At 53.5% G+C, this 20919-nt stretch overlaps 1 protein-coding gene across 14 annotated transcripts in view; it reads left to right on the top strand.

Moving 5' to 3' along the window:
* The window catches only part of SLC22A23 (solute carrier family 22 member 23), a 143976-nt gene that overhangs the window by 104207 nt on the left and 18850 nt on the right, over positions 1 to 20919 (top strand). For 11 of the 14 annotated variants that reach the window (XR_016394502.1, XM_089918228.1, XM_089918226.1 and 8 more), the window contains 2 exons: positions 14623 to 14750; positions 19165 to 19267. Coding sequence is in view for 13 of the 14 variants with exons in the window: in XM_089918228.1 (XP_089774354.1) it covers positions 14623 to 14750; positions 19165 to 19267 (231 nt within the window). In the remaining variant the exon portion in view is untranslated. The remainder of the gene's footprint in view (positions 1 to 14622; positions 14751 to 19164; positions 19268 to 20919) is intronic. The other 3 variants (XM_089918233.1, XM_089918231.1, XM_089918230.1) reach the window with 1 other exon arrangement.

Raw genomic sequence — 20919 nt, 5'->3', positions numbered from 1 at the left:
CATTTAGTCTCTGGTCCTTTGCAGAAGAAGTTTGTCCACCCCTGCTCTGGACGAGCCCACTAGGCCTTTTAGAACTGTGTGTAACTTTTAGTGTTTGGCTTGCTGACTTTAGGGAAAAAACAACTGAACACACTGGCCTGGCCTGGGGGTATGACCTGGGCAAGAAGATGCTTTTAAACTCCTCAGGGGATTAATGTTTAGCCAAGGTTGAAAAACACCGCTCTCGGATAGAGAGATGTTTACCCGAAAAATGAGCGTTGTACCCTTTCTGTAAAAACCTCTTTTCTTTCTTTCCTTCCCTCCCATCCCCATTCTGTGCCAGACTCTCCCGCCGGCCCACACTGGGTACAAGGTACTGGAGAGGAGGTTTTACCCGCTGCACTGTGTTTGTGTTATTTAGTCACTAATGAAAACCCGATTTGTGGCCAGAAGTCAGTTGTGTCTTAGCTTTAAGTGCTCGCCCTAGCGGACACGGCTATTAACGGGGCTTCCTTTCCTAAGGTGCGGGGGAGGGGAAGAAAGCGCGACCTTGCAGCTTAACAGGCTGGCCCCGCCCTCACCCTGGCAGCAGACCCCCCAGCAGAGAAATCACATGAGCCAGACTCACGTGTCTTTTGCTCAAGAGCCGGGTTCTCGCTCACAGTGTCCTCAGAGTCTCGGCAGTGGTGGGGAGGCTACAAGGACAGATGAGAAAAAGGCCACCTGCCAGGAAAAGCGTCCCCACCCGAGGCTGGACGGCACCCGTTCCGCAGGAGCCCGCGTGTTTGGGGACATCCTGCTCTTTCCTGCAGGGTCTTAAGAGGCAAAGAACGAAGTCGTTCCCCAAAGCAGGATGGAGTGGGCAGCCCATCCTCATATCCCTGAGGAGGCTCTTCCCAGTCCTTCCCTTGCTGCGTCCAGAGCTGGGCTTTGCTTGGTTTGGAATTTCAGGACATTTCCTTATTTAACACTTGTTTGTATCGTGTTTGTGTCAGAGGCAAATGGCAAGCACTGTATTAATAGTGGATCATTCGGTCTGGGCATTTCATGGCTCCATTGTACAGATGGCAAAGCTGAGGACACCCAGCTGACCCTTGAGTCCGGAGTTGTGCTGTCTCCAGCTCTGCAGTCAGGAATCCCCCCACCCCACTCTTCTGGCTTCCTGGACTTCACTGCGCCCAAGGGCAGTGGTGCTGTCTGCCGGCCCCTGGAGACACAGCCTCTTGGAGACTCACACACCTGTAAGGATAGGCAGCGTTGTCTCCATCACCTCCAGGCTTTGAGGCTCAGCCCAGGCTCTGCTCCCACCTGTCCCAGGTAGGAGGAAACCTGACAGAGAGAAAAGGCAGAGAAGGGTTTCCTGGAGCAGGTCTGGGGGCCTGGCCCATGTGGGAAAGCATTAGGGGTTTTGTTTATCTTATTTTTTTATTTTAAATTTTAAAAATATATCAAGGTTTAGTGTTAGGCAAGGTAAAAATGTTCATTTATTTAAATCCATTGTAAAACATAATAATTCTTTGAAACACACAAATGTAAAAATATGACTTTATGGTGAAAAGGGTACCCAGGGTACTCTGGTAAGTGAGAAGTGTGTGTGGACAGACAGATGGACAGCGTCCGCAGGCACCAGGCACCCCAGTATGGGGCAGACCTGCTCCACCCACCCGTGTACTTGTCCCTTGTGTTATTACGTAAGGCCCCTGACGCATGTCCGGCCTGCAGTAGCGCTTGCAGAGATCAGCTACTGCTCTTACTGTTACTGTATCCCCGCCTTCCCAGTGTGGAAGCCTGGGTGTATCTGGGGCCAGTCGAGGGAATCGGCGGTAAGAGATGTGTCCCACCTCTGCCTGTAGTCGTGAGTGGCTCCAGGGGCATCACTGGCTTTTAAAGGCCATTGAGGTGCCCCTTCTTTCTCGCCCCCTAATGACCACCCTTCCTCCCCTCTACTACGGTAGAAGATTTCTCGCAGAAGCCTCTGTGGTTTGACAGGATGAACTGGCCTCTGGGGAGGGCAGTGAGCTGCAGCGGCCAGCACGACCGGCTATTGGTGACAAAATGTTGAAAGTCACTCTTTACTTTAAGAGCAAGTATTTATCGCATGTGCCCTGGGTGCCCGGCAGCCTGCTTGGTGCTTTGGAGCAGGCCTGAGGAACAGGTGTGTTAACAGGGCCATAAAGCAGAACACACGACATGAAGTCCCCGGGACGCAGGGTCAGGTCAGGAGCACAAAGGAAAGGGTGCAGGTGAAGGATCTTCTGGTCCGCATGGAAGCTGGGAGCATCCAGACACACCAGGTAAGAGGTGACATTAACCAAATACGGACACAGCGCTGACCTCCAGCACAGGAAAAGGGGGTGCTGGGGCAGAGACCCAGGACAGCATTCACGCTGGAGTGACGCAGAGGGCACCACAGGGCAGCTGAACCAGAAAGGGGCCCAGGGGCCTGGGTTAACCCTGCGCGGGGCCCGGGGCTGAGATCTCAGGCCGCTTCTGCACTTAGAACTGAGCCCCCGGGACGAAGCCGGGCCTCAGAGCATCAGTGATAACAGATCTCTGCGCAGCACAGGGCCTCAGCTCCAAAGCTGGACAACTGCCCCGGGCCGTGGGTGGGAAGGACTCACCCTCAAGACATCAGCGCCTTGGAGTCTGCACCACACATGGCTACATGTTCCTTTCCAAATTCCAACTGCTCTCCAAGGCTGACAGAAGAACCAGGGGAGCTCGCTGGAACCTCAGGGTCAGAAATGAAACCTCCGTGGGGCATCACCGGAGCCGAGACTCACGTGGAAGGGAATTCTCACCAAGGATGAGCTCACCGAGCCCAGGGGACCCATTACCACGGGCAAAAACTATACTTCAGGGAGTTTGCATCTCAGGAATTCTACAAAACAGACCAGTCTGAAAGAGAAGTGAATTCACCTCATTTATTATGAGTAGTTACCACCTAGGCACACCGCGTGCCGGAAGTGGATTCACCTCATTTATTATGAGTAGTTACCACTTAGGCACATCGCGTGCCGTTCTAGACACGACGGATTCTGGAAACTGCCGTGCACCTCACCGAACTTCTGCCCACTGAGACGTACTTGATGAGCTGATGGGGGGCCCACAGCCCATAAATCGTAAGTCAGCCAATAACATGCTTTCAAATAACCGGCACTAGGAAGAAATGGAATAAAGCAGCGGGATGCAGAGGAACAGGTGGGGTCGGGGTCTCTGAGGAAGTGACTTTTGGGCTGAGACTGCATGGCCGGCACACGGTGACAGCCAGGGTAAAAGCTGGCTCCGCTTGGCTTTTTGTGGAAGAGGAAGGCGGTGGTCAGTGTGGCCAGAGCCCAAGTGGCTGGTTGGGGCGGAAGATGATCTTGGACACAGAGGTGGGTCAGACGTGGGGGGCCTTGGGCGCCGAGCTTCCTCTGCCACCTGAAAACACGCCAGCGGCCGAAGCGGGGCAGAGCTGTGCCCTGGGAGCCTCGCTCTGTCTGCTGTGGGAGTGGCCGCAGGGCAGGGCGGGTGCCGATGCAGCACTGGTGAGGGTCACCTGACGGGGTCTGGTTCCAGGTCTGTTCTGCAGGTAGCCCTGGGAGGTCTCGTTTGTGGATCTGCTGGGGCACAGGTGGGTAAGAGGGCAAACGGTCCGGGCTTGGGAGGCATTTCCGGGACATGATGGAGATGTTCCGGCCACCCCCCCGAAACGCCGGTGCGTGCCGTCACCTGCCTTAGAGCATCACTGTTGGTGCCGAGTACCTGTGATAGTTTGTGAGGACGAGCACGTGCATGTCTGCTTTGGGCCTGGCATGTGCTGGGCACGGTTGCGACACCAAGGCCTCTCCCCAGGCAGCGTCTGCCAGGTGTCGGGTGCCACGTGCCCACGCCCCTGCCTGGTGGAGCAGCTCACCAAGGAGGGCCACCTCACGTGCCTCCTTCGAGGCAGGTGCACTGTCAGGTATGGCGATTTGAACACATCTTAAAGTTTTCAGGACGCGCTTTTCCCGAGATCAGCTGCAGGTTTCTGTGTGCGAGGCTGTATCAACCTGATATTTTCGGATTAGGTACAAGCTGGTGGTTGGTGGGATTATTCCTGTTTTTAGCTGGGGAAACCAGGACATCAAAAAGCTGCACCAAAGACACAGGTGTGGCGAGTCATTAAAAACTGGTTTCTGAATGTCAGTGGTTCTCAGAATGTGGCCACCGGGCCAGCGTCACCACCACCACCACCACCTGGGAACTTGTTAGCAACACCAGGGCTCAGACCCCACCCCAGGCTGACTGAGTCACAGTGTCTGCGGGCAGTTTAAGAAGCCTTCCAGGGGTGCTGGTGATGGCTCAGGTCCCAGAGGGCTGCTGTACACCAGGCTGCCCAGTGAGAAGGAAAAGCCAGATATCTGCTTATGGGATACGGGACCTGGTCCACTTCCAATAAAGTGAAAGATGTTGTCAAGAGTGAAAGGAGATGTGGGTTGGCTGGGGTAACACACCCTTCTTAAAAGAAGCGGTTCTTGGTTCTGCAAGGACGTGACACAGTTGCCGTCCTTGAGGGTCTGTGAGATGCCACACGGGACCTAGCTGTCCAGTCCAGCCCCACTGTGAGTCACCTCAGACGGCAGACGGCAGAAGTCATAGGCATTCCTGGAACTGACAGACGAAGACAAAAAACCCTCAGTACTGAGTCCAGTGATTTTTATCTGCACTGTGAGAACATAAACCCACATGCATGTATGTCTGGGAGTCTTCAGCTGTGGCCCGTGATGGAAGTTGCTGGGAGGGAAAGGTCCCACCTGGCTTACCTGTGTGTCCCTCACCCCTGCAGGGAGCCTGGGTGCGGTTTTCCTTCACATTCCCCAGACTCCCAGCCAAGTCCCTGGGTAGGACAGGGTCTCACCTGAGACTTACCTGGTGTGTGTGTTGTGTGAACTGCCTCGAAGTTTCAAAACGTGTGAAGATGCTGAATTATTAACCGAGTGCTGTTGGCAGTCAGCGTGATCGTGGGAAACGTTCGGGAGAAGGAGAAGAAGAAAATGAACGTGGGAATAATAAGGAAGTTAGAGAAAGATCAAGCTGCGCTGGTAACACTGGAGAATAAGCCACGGTATCCATTCCTCAAATGGGAGATAAACCTTGAAACCCAGGACGTTCGATTGGGCTGACCTCGGGACTCACCGGTAGAGGAGAGACAATTAAAACCCTCGGGAAAATGCTATGTGCTAAAAGCGACCTTAATTTTAAAAATTTCAAGAAACAAGCCATTGTATTGGGTTGGCCAAAAAGTTCGTTCGGTTTTTTTCTGTTAAGATGTTATGGAAAAACCCACACGAACTTTTTGGCCAAGCCAATAAAACATTGAAGGGGCCTCATGTCAGATAAATATCCAGAAAAAAAAAATTACTAACAATTCCAATAGATAAGCGCTCCTAAACATTACTTGGCTCTTTTAAATAGCATCGGAAATATTCTGGCCAAAATAAGACTAATTTTTAACGTTTCTTGAGGGTTTGCTCTGAGTCAGGCCCTCTGAAGGAGGTTCCACGGCGCATGGAGAAATCGAGGCACAGAGATTGGTACCAGCACTGGTCCGAGGTCAAAGCCGGGAGAGGCCACTCCAGAGCCAGCGTGAGGACGAGTATATACGTGCATCCCCGCGGCCGCTCCAGAGCCAGCATGAGGACGAGTATATACGTGCATCCCTGCGGCTGCCGGCCTTTGTCTCTCGCCTATGCACTTGAGGGACAAAACACTTTCCTCCATCAAAAACAGTTTTATTTCAGTACGGGGTCAAAATAACACTATGCAAACAGGCAAAACAAGGGCTGCAGGGGGCCCTGCACACCAGGAGGGAGACTGGAATCAGTTACACCATCACCAAAGGCTAAGCCTCACAGGACGATGTTTTCCTTCCAGGAAGCGGAAGAAGTGAGAAGTGAGTCATAAAAGGCGTGTAGCCTCTGGGAGCTTGAATGAATCTGCAGTAATTATTTGTACAGGTTATCAGATAGTTCATTTGGGGAGAGTTTCAGGAAACTTAGAGCAAAAAACATTTTTTTAGCCAAATCCTGTTTGTCTACAAGTTATCTAGATGGGGGAAGACTAGGTAGTACTGACAAAGGCAAACATAGACATAAAAATGATAGCCCGTATGTCAGTCATAAGCATAGGATATGAGCAATTAAAAGTGAGATCAAAATGTTCTCTAAATTGGCGGCCAGAGGCAACCCCATTTTTGCCTTCTGAGTGGGCAGAGATTATGTAAAGTACTAGGAACCCCTGCAGTCAACTGAAATGTTTCCAAGTAGATGCGGAGAGAGGCGCTCCCACAGGGTCTGGTCTCCGCTCTGAAGGCCAGCGTCACTGACCCCAGAGCCACACCGTGGTCCACGCGGACCCCGTGCCTGACACGTGCTCCAATGTTCCACCCCAGTCCCCTGCCCACCCCTGGGAGGCTGGGGGTCGCTTAAGGCCAGCTTGAGGATCTCTGAGCCTCGAGACCAGGCAGGGTTCAGGCAGCGTGCGTGCGAGCCTGTGTGTTCAAGTGTGCACGCGTGTGTGCGTGTGGTGGGAGCAGTGAGGTCGAGCTGTTGGCCGCTGGCAGAAATTGGGGAAATGGCCGCCTGGTGACAGGTGTCTAGTGAGAGCTGCCAAGTGTTTGCCCGGCTGGCAGCTGGCAGAAGTCCATGTGGATGGACAGAGAGAGAGGGGCCAGGTTCCGGAGCCGGGTCTGAGGTCAGGGCAGGACCAGCAGGGGCCCCCCGATGGTGAGTGGCGTTTATCGGTTATCATCCTGTCGGGACGATACTGCAGCCACAGGTAGGGGGAAGCTGGGCCCCCGGGGAGGGTCTGTGGAGCCCCCTGTAACCGGTTGTTGATTCAGAGGTGCCGACAAAATTCCAGTTAGAAGCAGAACCACACAAGGCCTTCTGCCCACTTATCTCCTCGAATTGCTTTTCAACATCTCATTTTATTTTTATCATTTGCAAAAATGCCAAATTAATTCCCCTACCATGTTACGTTTTAAATGCCCTGTGTGCCCTATGCTGTCTTCAGCCTGATCATTCTGCACGTGGATAAGTTAGTAAAAGAAGCAGAAGGAAGAGAGTCGAAGGAGAGAGAAAGTGGAAAAAACCAACCCAGATGAATTCCAAATGTTCCCGTTTCTAGTGGGAACTGAGGAACATTTTAAATTGATCGCAGCCGTTATACACTGTTGTACATCCCGAGTTGCTTAGCCTTTAAAAGGCCAGCTCCAAAGGCATTTTAGGAGCCAGCTCCGTTCGTCCTGGCAACACCTAGAGCAGCATTAGGATATTGGTTCAAGTGCACTGCGTGAGCAGCATGTTTTTTAACTTTCAGAAGGGGCCACGGTTACCATCAGCCCCTTGAAATAAACTAGGGAGAGAATGTTGGAGCTGGGGGGAGGCCTTGGTGTGACTCCACACACCCCACGCCCACCCCATTCTACAGATGGGGAAACAGAGGCCCGGAGGTTTAGGTGACTTGCCCAAGGTCACGAAACTGGTCTATAAACCGGCCTCCTGATATAGTCCCTCCACAATTTTGCTGTAGTGGAAGAACTCTGGAGCTCAGGCGTGTATCATTTTGAAAAACAAGAGATGCAGTGTTCCAAATTTATGTGACAGATAAGCTAGTGTGGTGGCCATTTAATTATGAAAGAATTCCTTGTTCTACAAAGATTTACAAGAAGAGTTGATTTGCTTTAGGAAGACTTTAGGGTTTAACCATCCTAAGAGCCAAATTTTCTTTAATTTCATACTTGTCCCTTCTCCCTACTTTACTAAATCTAACTCAAGTCATGAACTTGACTTTTTTTAAAGGAGCTAATTCATATCCATTTGCTCTGCCCTGAACTGAAACTACTTACCTTTTTTTTTTTTTAACACCAAACAGAACTAAAGTTTAAAAAAAAAATGCAACTCAAAGCTTAGCCACTGGAACCAAGTGTCTATTTTTGTAAGAGCGTTTGAATCAGAAACTTAGGGTAGTCCCCCAACTGGTGTTTAATTCAGTTCTAGTCTCTGAATTTTTTCATTTTGAAAATCTTTACAGAATGTCATAAGTTTGATACTTGGTAATACCCCCAAAGCATTAACAGCTAGAATCACCTCTTTAAATCAAAGCGCCCTTAGAACAACTGTCTAACACTCTTTTCACACACACGTTCAGGGAAACTTCATCTCTGCAAAGCCTTTCATGGCTGTGCTCCTCCAACTTCACTTACGTCCTTCCCTCTATGTTTTCTAACCTGTTTGATAGAAGACGCTCCCTGTAAGGCATTTACTAATTTACATGTTTTTCCCCCCGGCAGGCTGATCATGTTCAGTACACATTTATCCCATGAGTGCAGTGATGTCACATCACCAGTACGAGAGCATACCTGTCGACAGGTGTGTCACCCAAAACTAACTACATCAGAAACACAGACAAGACAACTTGAGGGTAAAATTAATTTCAAAGAGCGTTAGCAGTTAGCCTTACTTCCTGTCCATATTTACTTTGTGAGTAAATGTTCCAGTTCGGTGATTTGAAGAGAGAGACATACTTTGACTGTAGAGCATTGCCAAGCGCAGGTGTTACATGGGTTTGCTGGAAGGCAGCCTGCGTGGAATCGTCGTCTGTGTCAGGTCCTCCAGTGGGGTAGAAGGAATACTTGCTTTTATTGTTAAATGTTAAGGAAAAAATATCAACTTCATAGTATTATGAAAGGATCGCAGTATCGCATTTTAATTTCTGAGAGACCATACAACGCTAGTAGAACAGATCCAGGAATGCAGGTCAGACACACTTGAGACGGAGCCAGATAACAGAAAGGCAGGAAGTAAGACAAAGATGGGAAAGCAGATCAGAAGCAACACGTTACTATTAAATCATAAAGCGTCGAGGTCTGGAACGCATGTGGTGAGTCAGAGGCCTAAGGAGGGGAAGCCGGCAGGGTCCTCCTGTTGGAATGGCTTCTGATGCTCAGCTTGGAGGAACAACCCAAGGGCATCTATCAGAAAACAAGGAAAGGACTTCCCTGGTGGCGCAGTGGTTAGGAATCCGCCTGCCAATGCAGGAGACACGAGTTTGAGCCCTGGTCCGGGAAGATCCCACATGCGCGGAGCAACTAAGCCCGTGCGCCGCAACTACTGAGCCTGCGCTCTAGAGCCTGCGAGCCACAACTCCTGAGCCCATGCACCACAACTACTGAAGCCTGTGCTCTAGAGCCCACGAGCCACAACTACTGAGCCCACGCGCCTAGAGTCCGTGCTCCGCAACAAGAGAAGCCACCACAATGAGAAGCCCATGCACTGCAACAAAGAATAGCCCCCGCTCACCGCAACTAGAGAAAGACTGCACACAGCAAAGACCCAACACAGCCAAAAATAAATTATTTTAAAGAAAGGTTTTTCCTTTAAAGAAAAAGAAAGGAAACAGGGAAATCTTCCTCTCTTGATACAGTAACATCATTTACATTGGTACCATTGAAAAAGTAGTTCCACATAAATAAACTTTCCATATAATTCTTTAAGAATTGATACTTTATTGTAGTTATTTAGGGTGGGCATCTTTCTTTCTTTTTTCTTTTTTTTTTTTTTTTTTTTTGCAGTACGTGGGCCTCTCACTGTTGTGGCCTCTCCCGTTGTGGAGCACAGGCTCTGGACACGCAGGCTCAGTGGCCATGGCTCACGGGCCCAGCCGCTCCGCGGCATGTGGGATCTTCCCGGACCGGGGCACGAACCCGCGTCCCCTGCATCAGCAGGCGGACTCTCAACCACTGCGCCACCAGGGAATCCCCCAGGGTGGGCATCTTTCTAAAATATTTTTTCCTGCTTTTTAAGTAGTACTGTAAGCCTGAAGTGGGAAAAGTGACGCTGCCCTAGGGATTCGAAGGCCAGGTCCCAGACCTTTGAATCAGTGCCACCGGGGAAAGGCTAAGTGCAAATCAGAGACCCCCTTGGGCTTCAAGTTCAGATGTGTGACTCTGCCTTCTTCTGTGAGTGATTCAAGGGTTTTCATCATGTCAACAGACATGCGTGTGCTGCAGAAGTGTGATCCTGCAGCAGGGTCTGTGGTGTGGGGTGCAGTCTGATGCCCCCGAGCAAGGCCGGGAAGCCTGTGCCTTCCCAGTTGGGCGTTTCCTGCTGCCCCTGCCCAGCCTCTCTGCCCCTCACCGCCTCCCCGACCCCCATCGCCGCCTGGGACTTCCTGACCCAGGACTCGGTTGTCTGAGTGAGGCCTGGGGGTTCTCCTCTGAAGAAAGCCTGGGTTTGCAGTGCATCCTCTGTGACCTCCCTGGCGTTCAGTCAAAGCCTCTTCCTTAAATTTCTGGTTCTTGGCTTTCGTGGGATAACTGAGGCCACGGGGTTCATGGCCTGTAGATCCAGGTGGAGTTTGGATGTTCTCGGGATGCGCTGGGAAACGAGGTGGCCCAGGTAGGACTGACCTGCCTTGGTGTCCCCAGTGCACAGGTAGGATGTGAGCGTGGCTTCCTCCCAGGATCTCGGGGTGGACACCACCGTGCACACCCCTGGGGTGACGGTCTCCGGACCACCACGGGGGCAGTTGTGTGCCCACCTGGAAGGAAGGGGATTTCTGAGAGCGTAACAGGCATTTTCCACTGAAGGTAGGGGCAGTGTGACAGCAGAGGGAGCACCTTGAGATAAACGGGGCTCCAGTGGTTGGAAGGATGTGCACCCACAGGGCAGGGGTCAGCTCGGGGTGGGGAGGGCGGTGCAGGGGCGCCAGGACTGGGGCAGGTCGTCGGCGGAGGGAGGCGGAGTTCTCTGGAATCTTTTAGTTTTTAAGTAGAGAATGGGTTTATCTGTGATTAAAAATTAACTTCGTGGCTGAAGTCTTTAAGCACAGCTTCCTCACCTGTGACTCATGCCTGCTGCCGGGAAGGGGTGGCACTGTCCACCTGCAGCCCCGCCACCGCCCCTGGGGATGCTGACGTGTCCACCGGACGCTCACACTTCTGCAGGGAAGTGTCTGCATCTCAGGAGAGCGATGCCCGAGGCTGACGCTCGTACCCAGTAGGTCCCGTTCTGCCTCAGGGAGTTCAGGTCTTTTCCCAAGTGAGTTAAATGAAGAGGTTTTAGGTTTCAGAATCTTCTGGATTCTGGAATTGTGAATGAGGGATCCTGGACCTTCTAACCATCCTGAATGTATTTCGGAGGCCTCAGGACCATGTGCCTTGGGGCGAGAGGTCCATCAACCTGTGACCATCCTCAGGGAGGGGGTGGGACTTCTGCCCAGGGCTCTGCGTTTGCCCTTCCTGTGCCCCTCGCTTGCCGCCAGGGGCTCAGGACTTGAACTGGACGAGAGGAGACTTTTAGTTTTGCCCACACCCTCCCGCAGAAGCCCTGGAGCCATTGAACCCCTGGCTTGGAGGGATCACAGCCTGAAAGTCTCCCGAGTTCAAATCCAGCTCTGCCCCTTTAATAGCTACATAATCCGGGCAACATAGTTGAACCTGCTCTGCCTCAGTTTTCCCATCTGTGGAAGAGGGGTGATAATAGTTCTGCCACACAGTGCGCTTGAGAGGACCAGATACTTCCAGCTTTCAAACACTCCTGTTTTTCCACCCACTCTGGGGACCAGTGCCTGTCCCCGTAGCCATCGCCGCTTCTGGCAGCAACGGCAAAGCTCCCTCCTAGAGGTGCCGCTGTGGCTTTTACGCACATTACTGTGTTCGCAGAGGTCATCCTCAAGGTCGCTTTTTCTTAGCATCCACACGTGAGGGTCCACCAGCAGACGTGGGCTCCAGCTGCCTACCGTGCTCTTTTATTTTTGTTGAAAATGTTGGGTATTTCTGAGGCTCAGCTACACTCCTGCCAGATCCTGGGCCACTGGCCAGTTTTTTAATTTTCATGGTGTTACTACATTATGTGCCTGTCAGCAGACATTTCGTTAAACTCCCATAATGTGGCCACGCTGCACAGTATCCAAGCTAGAACCGCCATCTCTGGGCTTTCTCATAGGCTGACATTTCAGCGAGTTCTTTATGACTTTGCAGCAGGTTTAAATACCCAGAGGGCACTGTGGCATCTGGAAGGGCTGAGGAGGTGGCGCTGGAACAGTATCTCCCAAACCCCAGTCATGGGAGCGATGTCTCCGCACGCGGGGTTGGTTTCTTTGCTGCATCCCCCAGGGTTAAGGATGTGGGGTCCTGAGTCAGACTGCCTGGGGTCAAATCCAGCTCTGCATTTCACCGCCCAGGAATCTGGAACACATCCTTGAGTGCTTTGCTTGAGTTTCCCCATCTGTGAAGTGGGGATAATGTTACTACAACATAATGAGCTGGAAAGACGTAAATTCATGGGAAACGTGCAGAAGGGTGAGCGTAGGCCAGGCAGGCGTGGAGGAAGCGGCCTGCAGTGCTGTCCGCCAGCAGAGACAGGACGTGTGGCTAACAGAGCCCTGGTCGCTGTGCCCAGGTCTCCTGGGAGAGACCTGTTTCTTTACTCGGGTTCATTCCGGTCCGAGGGCTGCTGCCCCTCCATAACCTCAGGTCCTCCCCTCCCTGGGCCCTGCCTCTCTCCTCTCCTTCTCTTTCCTCCTCTTGGATCCAGGATTCTGGTTGTACCAGTTTGCAGTAACAGAGACTGTGTTTTCTCAAAATGACTAAATAAAATTAAAAGTCAATGAAACAAGATTGCAACCCCACCACTACCCCCCTCTCAAAACCGGTATGTTTGGAAATGTTATGTATATATATGAGATATGTCTGTCTGTCTGTCTTACTGGCTACCATAGGTAAGGAAAAATCCTGATAGAAATCACAAAATATTTATAATCAAATCACAGCAAGAACTACTTATCAAAACTTGTGAAATGTTGCTAAAGTGATACTTAGGTGAAATTTTGAAGTCTGAAATGCATATATTAGAAAAGAAGAATTAATGTTAATGACCTATGTGTCTATCTTAAGAAATGAGAAAGTGACACTAAACCCAAATAAATCAGAAAGATGGATGGAGATAACATAGGTGAGAGCTATAGGGGTGGGCATTTGTGTTAGGTTATTTCATTATAAAGAAAAGATCCGATAAAACACGGCAAGATGTTAATATCTATATAATATTGATGTCTGTTATGTTATATTGTGAGTGTTTCTGTTTGCTTGAATTATATTCAATATTATAAAAACTAGAGGCTAGTAAAGCAAGCATTAACTTTTATTATTTTAAAAAAAAAAACAGTGCTTACAGTTTGAAACCTGTGTTTTATCAGCTTTCCAATATGGGCTCCTGGGCGAAAGGACATGAGACTTTCTGAGCCCGTCTTAATGCTCCGGCCGTACCTCACCAGGGTGGGCCCCCAGCTCGCCCGCACCTTTGTGCAGCCACGTGGGACGGTGGCTTTTTGACTCTTGGTGACAACCCAGGTCTCCCAGCGTAGATTAACACTCTGATCAGACCATCCCAGCGTACCACTGAAGTCAGCTGTTTCTGCAAAATACATCATGAACATTTAGAAACTTGATTTTTGTTCAGACAGGTAAGGGAGTGACAGCCGTTACATCATTAGTGATGTGACTCTGAAATAAAAACTTAGCACTGAGAGCTTTTGCAGCTTCTGCCTTACTTTGATTAGAGGCTCCCCAGAGCTGGTGGGGCAGGTGTTGGGTAGTAGCAAAGATAACTTCTTATCATCAGTCACGATTCCTTGACACTCTGTAACTGACATGAAACACAGGGACGCCTGGAGCGCTGCGCCCGCAGAGGCTGTGCTGTCATCCCCAGCCTTGACTTCCAGCTTTTGCTTCTCCCACACAGGGGTGCCACCTGCTTCAAAATCGGGTCCCGAGGGAACACAGCCTCCATCCTTGGGCACATGGCAGTGGCTGTTTTCTCAAGAGACCTTGTGACCTGCAAAGTCTAAAATATTCACTATTTGGACTTTTACAGAAAAAGCAAGCTGACCCACTGCTCCAGACAGGCACATGGTTCTCCTTGGTGGACTTGCAAATCTCGTTATAAATGTAAAATTACAAAACGCATTGATAAGACACTAGTTTGGTTTGGGGTTTTTTTTCCAACGGGACTTCTCACCGTATTTCATCCTAAACACAAACAAACCAGCAAGGAGTCTGTCGCTCATTACACTGGAAAACCATCACCCACCTCAGGGAGGCATTCTGGGCAGTTAGCAGCAAGATGAAACTAATTCTACAGTTGAGCCCTGGGAAAGTCAGGCTCCAGATGTTCAAAACAGAAAGTGCCTGTCAGGTTGCTAGGATGGGGGGGCATTTTTTTTAAACTTAAAATCATTCTATGAACATTCGTTTTTTGAGACAAAATATCACAAAAGCAGCCCTTCCATGAATTGCTGGAACGTGTTTTAGTAATCCAGCGTCTGGTGAAAAGTATACACAGATTTCTTGACACAGCTGGGAGGATACTGCTCCTTTCTGCCTCATTTTAAACATTGCAACTTCTACACTTTCTGAGAGAAAGCCAGAAACACCCAGGGCCACGGTCTTCTCTCGCCTGCTTGGGCCAAGAGAGAGTCCTGAGCACCCGCCAGCCTCCACCGCTCACAGACGGGTACCCAGTCCGGCCCGGCTGGACGCTCCCAGCCCCTGACAGAGCTGTGTCTTGATGCCTCACCCGATGGGAAGAGCCTCAGCCACTCCCTGTCTCTTTGCAGGATCTTCCCAGAGTCCCTGCGGTGGCTCATGGCCACCCACCAGTTTGCGTCGGCAAAGAAGCTGATCCTGCGCTTCACACAGAAGAACCGCATGAACCCCGAGAGCGACATCAAAGGCGTGATGCCTGGTGAGCACGTGTTCCCTTCAAACCACAGCCCCGCCAGACTTGGGGGACCCGCCACCCATCCCGCCGGGACCGGGAGTCAGCCCACATCACCCCTGGTGCCTTCGTTGCCCAGCCAGCTGTCCAGCTTCCTGTGGCGGTCGGTCCTCAGCTAGACCAGGAACATGGCCAAGGCCAAACCCAGAGGGGGTGTGCCCCGCCCCTCGGGGGAACCTTGAGGGCTGAACCACGCGGGGCACACAGCCTTGCCCGCCTGCGGTTTGGTGCCGGCCATCCTGGCCAGGGGGCGCTGGCCTTCGCCCCCTGTCTCTCCCGAACAGGACCTGCAGAGAGCTGCTGTGTTGTCTGTGTCTGTCAGGACCTATTGGTTGGGCCTCTGAGGAAGCAGAACACTTCAGATCCATAGAATCCCTGTTTGTCAGGAACGTCAGCACAAAAGCTAGATCAGATCCATGAGAGCACCTGGAGGGTGTTAAAATACAGACTCCTGGGCCCCTCCCGGCACCCAGAGATTCTCATCCAGTAGATCTTGGAAGGAACCCTGAACATTGTGTGTTTAATAAGCACTAGAAGTGATTTATTGTGACCTGCAAAGTCTAAAATATTGACTATTTGGACTTTCACAGGAAAAGCAAGCATCTAATATCAATATTAGAAGTGTATTGATATTATCTTAAATTTTTCCACAGCAGTTCTGTGCAAGGTACTGTAATTATCCCCATTTGCAGACGAGGAAACTGAGGCACAGAGAGGTTGAGTATCTTGCCAGAGGTCACACAGCTAGTGAGTAGTAGCGCTGGGACTTGAGCCCAGGAAGCCCAGTAGAAGCAGCTTCCCTGTGCTGCTTCCGAGAGGGAGATGGACGTGCTGGCATGGCGGGCGGGGGGGGTGAGGGGTGCGTGGACCTCGCTCCTTTCAGGCCACGTTTGCCCCTTTTGGAGCGTCTGGCTCTTGTCCCCAAACTTGTCCAGGCCTATCCATTAGCAGGTCAGCGCTCTTAAGTCAAAGTGCCTTGTTTCTGGCATTTCCCTAATTAAATCACCACACTTCACTTCTCTCAGGTTAAAATATTGTCTGGGAGAAGCTTGTCTTCTCCATCCTAATTACGCTGATTCATTTCCCTCCGGTTTTTAGAAAGTGGTATCCTCGCTCAGGAGCTGGGCTGGTGCTGGTCTCTGTGCTGGGGGGCAGGCAGCAGCACGCATGACCCCCCTGACTGGGGGCTGGGGTGGCATGCGCTCACGCCCCGGGGCACATGGCTCTCGCCCGCCTCTGGGTCTCTGCTCCCTCCCAGCTGTCAGGCGCACGGTGACAGTGACGATGACATGATGGCACCAGGGCAAAGCTGGAGGAAGGCGGGTGTCTGTTTCCTCGGAAGTGGCCCCTTGCACCTCCCTGGGCTGGACCGGTTTGCCTGCTTGAATGCTGTGTCCCAGCATCTTATCTAGGCCACTGACCAGCATCCCGTCCCCAACCCAGGCTCTCACCCGCCCTGACTCTATCCTCCCTGCTGCCCCGCCCTCAGCCCTGCCTCGGGGGCTGAGACGCCATACAGGCGTTTGACCCTCATCAGAACCTTTCCGATGGATCAGATCGCCCCTGCTGTACATACGGGAAAGGGGCCCCAGGAGGCTGAGGGTTGGAGGCACGGCTTCCCTGCTCCCGGCATTCCCTCCGCATGGAAGGAGCCCCCGAGGAAGAGTGAACCGGCTTCCCTTTTCCTCCTTGGACGTGAGCCAGGTGCAGAGAGGGGGTCCCCGGCATCAGGCCCTCTCCGGGCAGCCTGACCGCAGGGAAGCAGCCGAGTCCGGCGTCACCAGGTCAGGCAGCGAGTCTGGGAGGTACGAGGCCCCCACCAGGCCCACAGGGGCTTTACCCGAGCCCTTCTCGGTAACCGAGCGGGGAGCCCGCCCCACGTGCCTCACTCTGTCTTGTCCGTCCGTCCTGAACCTGAGGTGAGAAGCGGGTCCCTGTATCGGGCCACCTCACAGTCCCCAGCGTCAGGTGACTTGCACCAGTCACACCCCAGCAGGAGATGAAGCTAAGGCGGCCCCAGGCAGCCGAGCCCGGCGCCCTGCCTCTGACCCTCGGCCCCAGGCAGCCGAGCCCGGCGCCCTGCCTCTGACCCTCCGCACCTACTTCTGCTCCTGCAAGAGGCCTCGGGCCGGCTGGAGTCTCGCGCGTTGAGAGGGAATTTCTGGGGTCAGCAGGTGTCCCCGCAGGCCCAGGAAGGAGTCTCTGCAGTGGGTGGGGAGAGGCCAGGACGGTCTGGGTCGGCCGGAGCGCAGGGCCAGGAAGGCCTCATGGCTTCTTGCGTGTCTGTGGTGGTGTCGAGAGGCTGGGGGTGCAGGTAACAGAGAAAACATACCAGCAGCCCCGGAGAGGTGAGTGTAATTCCACTCAGAACAATGCAGTTACCTCTGTAGACGACAGTCAGCTTGGGCGCCAGAGTTTAAAGCTTTAAGAACAGAAAGAAAAAAGGTCATAATTACAGTTACTACAGCTTCTTAACATCTATTTCATACACTAGAAAGTATCAGGAATTAAGTTTTAGCTGCATTACAAAAAAAAAAAAATTTAAACCTATATAGCCATGCGAATGGGCATTTAGTTTTTCTTCCTGGAAGATTTCCATGGTGGGCAAGTGTGGCTGTGATAAATGGGTTCCTGACCAGTTTCACAACAGTGAAGATACTCAGATCGTTGGATCAACGCTATGTGTTTGTTAACCATGTTTCCATGCTCTTTAAAAGTTTTCTGGCGTTCTGACCATGGGGAAAGTATGTCTGTAAATCAGATGGGCCCGTTTTCGCAGAGGGGATGATAAAGGCCAGGAGGATGTCAGGAGCTGAGGGTCCATGGATGGACGTTCTGGCTGGTGCACAGGCCTGCAGCTCTGTGCCTGAATATTGACACGGAAGAAAGTTCTGGAAACTGAGGGAGCATGGCATCCCTCGGACATAGGACAGGTGTCACCTTCTTCCTTGTGTGCCCCAGCTGGTGACACTGATCCAGACATTTTTTTAAATAAAAAACTCCTAAACGGTTATGGTTAAGCAACCTGTTGCTCCTTCCAGCTGTAATTAGTGAGGTTGGTGACCCTCTCGCCATTGGATGGCAGGAAAGAGGTAGGACGTCCAAGGGTGAGAGTACCCCCTAAGCAGTACAGGGAGGGGGACACACCTCGGAGCCCCCCCGAGGGGGCTGCAGCTCCTGGGCCCCTCTTGAGGCAACCCCACTCCCTCCGGGCCTTCCCACCCCACTGCGTGCTTTATTTTTAGTAAACTTGTTTTGAATTCCTCTTAGGTTTATAGTAAAGTTACAAAGAGAGCACAGAATTTTGAAAAAGCCCCAGTCAGTCTCCCTGTTGTAACATCGCACGTCCCCTGCACCTGTTACGACTGGGAAACTGCCGTCGCTGCACTGCAGTCAGCCCAGCTGCAGCCTGGACTGGACGTCACCCCCAGTGACCCTGCCGTAGGATCCCACCCAGGGCTGCCTGCTCTCACCTCCCAGCCGCCTGTGGTCGGTGCGCTGTCAGTCTTTCCTTGCATCCCCTGACCTCGGCAGTCTTGATTGGTTAAGTCTCCTTTTTCTTCTCTGGCCCCTGAGAAGGGGTCCCCTCCCCCGAGGGCACGGCCGGCCAGGGGAGCAGGGACAGACCCGGAGGCTGAATGTGCGGCATTTCTGCTCACAGATGCCGGGAGACGGGGAGGCTGGGGCGTCTCCTCGTTGGATCTTCCCTGTTGAACCGGCGGCCCCAGGACGGCGGCAAACCCCTCGACCTCGTTGGTGTGGGCCTGGCGTCTGCTCAGAGCTGGTCTGGGCCCCCCGAGAAGCTGGGTCTCGCGACCAAGCTGTAGTTGGTCACGTCACCTGAGCCGAGACGCCGTCTGTCTGGCTCAGCGCACGTATGTGCACGGGCCACACCTCTGTGCACGCGTATGCACACGTGTTCATTCAGTCACTCATTTCTCTTCCTAATATGTGGGCCGTGCAGGGGCAGGTGCAGAGGAAGCAGCCTCAGCCTGTTTGGCCCACAGAGTTGGTTTGGGGACCAGAGCAGTGCATGCATCTCCTGGTCCCTGAGCAGAGGGTTCAGACTCTGTAAGGAAGAGGACCCCTGCCCAAGCCCGATCAGGGCCTCCGCGCCCCCCAGCAGCCTCCGCAGCCCTTCCAAGTGGACAGAGCCCATGCAGGTGGCTGCTGTGTGTGTCCTGCCGCCTCCCTGCGGGCCCTGTGGGCAGCTGCACCTGCCAAGTCAGTGTCTCTGTGGCGAGTTTTCTCCCCTGAGAGCCAGGCCCTGCCCCTGCCTTAAAGAGAAACACTCTCCTTCTCCTGACCCCCGAATCCGCGCATCGGGCCGTCGGGGGGGCTGCCTGGCCGAGCGTGGCTCACGGGTCCCCCCTCCCTGCAGAGCTGGAGAAGGAGCTTTCCCGGAGGCCCAAGAAGGTCTGCATCGTGAAGGTGGTGGGAACCCGGAACCTGTGGAAGAACATCGTGGTGCTGTGCGTGAACTCGTGAGTCATGGGCGCAGGTGGGCTCGGGCCTGGGGCGGGGGAGAGGGGGCAGGGCCGGGGTGAGCCTGAGCAACCCCGTCAGAGCTTCTGAACAGCTGTCTGACGGGCTACGGGTGCCGGCAGACGCGGACCCCCAGCCTCGGGGCAGCCCGGCATCTCCCCCTGCTTGCCACTCGGGCTGCACAGACGTGTCCCGGGGGACGGGGCTGCCGGAGAGCAGGCTCACGTCCAGGGCCGTCCTGGGAGTGGGGCTCTCTGGCCATGCACCTCCCGGGAGGCACCTCCCCCCGAGGCACAGTGACGGGGGGCTCGGGGGCCTGCACGTGTGGGCCTCCAGGCACCATCACGGGCGAGGGGAGACCAGGCTGCTGAGTGTCCTAGCTCCCTGCGTGGAGCCAGCGCCTGCAGAGGCCCGACCCCAGGGTCACGGCGGGTGGTGATGGGCCGGCCCGGCCTTGGGTATGACCTCCACACGTGGCCAGAGGCCCTCCCACCTAGCTGACCACATCCAGCCCGGCGCCCCAGGTTGGCACCTACACCTTCATGGCTCACGCCGTTTTCTGCCAGCAGTGTCCCGGGTTCAGTGTGCACTGGCAAGCCTGTGCTGCTGGCTCACAGCTCAGTAACCCTGCCCTTCCCTGCTTGCCCAGGTGGGGCCTCGTTCAGGGTCACAGGTCATCTAGGCAGTAAGGGGGTTAGAGGTCACTGGGGGAGGGGAGCTTGCACCCTTCGGTGCACAGTCTAAGGACGGCCGTCGTCGGTAGAGAGCAAGGCCCAGGGGCGGGCCTCTGGCCCCACATCCCACAGCTGCTCCTGTCCAAGCAGCTCCATTTAATCAGCTCTCAGGATTGGGGTTCCAGGTTAAATAATTTGGGGGAGGATACAAAACATCCCAGCACCAAAGCAGTGGAAGAGCCCAGATCTAACGGACACCTCGTCCTGCAACCGAGGCCCAGGCAGGGGAAGGGGCAGCCGCGCCGCGCGCCTGGTCGGGGCCGAGCCCTCAGGCCCGTCTCTGCAGGGTCAGCTCCAGCCCGGCCACCCGCTGCCCAGTCTCAGGCAGACGCCGGCTGGGCCAGTGGGCCCGTTTACAGTGGGGTCACTTCTCCAACTTTTATTTTGGAAAAAACACAAATGGTGACATAGACAAGATAGGGAGTTTCCACCTTAATGATTCTTGTTTTGGGGAAGGGCGAGCCAGTCTCTCTGGCTTTGCTGTGGTCAGAGGACGTCCTTCCACCAGAACAACAAGGTGGGAGACCCGCCCTGAGACCAGGAGCCCCGCTGAACTCACACCTGTTAGGCCGTCCAACGTGGCCCAGGGGAGCCGGGTCTGCCTGTCCCCAAGGGGAAACGCATGGGTTTGGAGGAGGGCGGCTCCCACCTGCAGGACCAGGTCTGTAGTTGACCTTGATGCGTCCTCAAAGTCTGCTGAAAGCACGGAGGAGGGAGGCTGGGAGACAAGGGCGTTTCAGCTCAGGGACGGAGGCAGGCGCTCGTAGCCCTGCTCCCACGGGGCACGTCCACCGGGGCCTCAGAGCCCTGCTGCCCCGTGCTCCCAGGAAACACGACACATCTTTATTCCTGTTCCCAGATGGACATCCGCCTGAGCGGCTGGGACACACGTTTCCCTGCGGGTTTTTGTGACCCTG

The sequence above is a fragment of the Delphinapterus leucas genome, chromosome 10, assembly GCF_059928025.1.
Source record: "Delphinapterus leucas isolate spDelLeu-1000000601 "Yukka" chromosome 10, BTC_Dleu_Yukka2, whole genome shotgun sequence".
Lineage (NCBI taxonomy): Eukaryota > Metazoa > Chordata > Mammalia > Artiodactyla > Monodontidae > Delphinapterus > Delphinapterus leucas.
The sequence above is the reverse complement of the archived record's forward strand: the minus strand, read 5'-3'. Positions and strand labels throughout refer to the sequence as shown.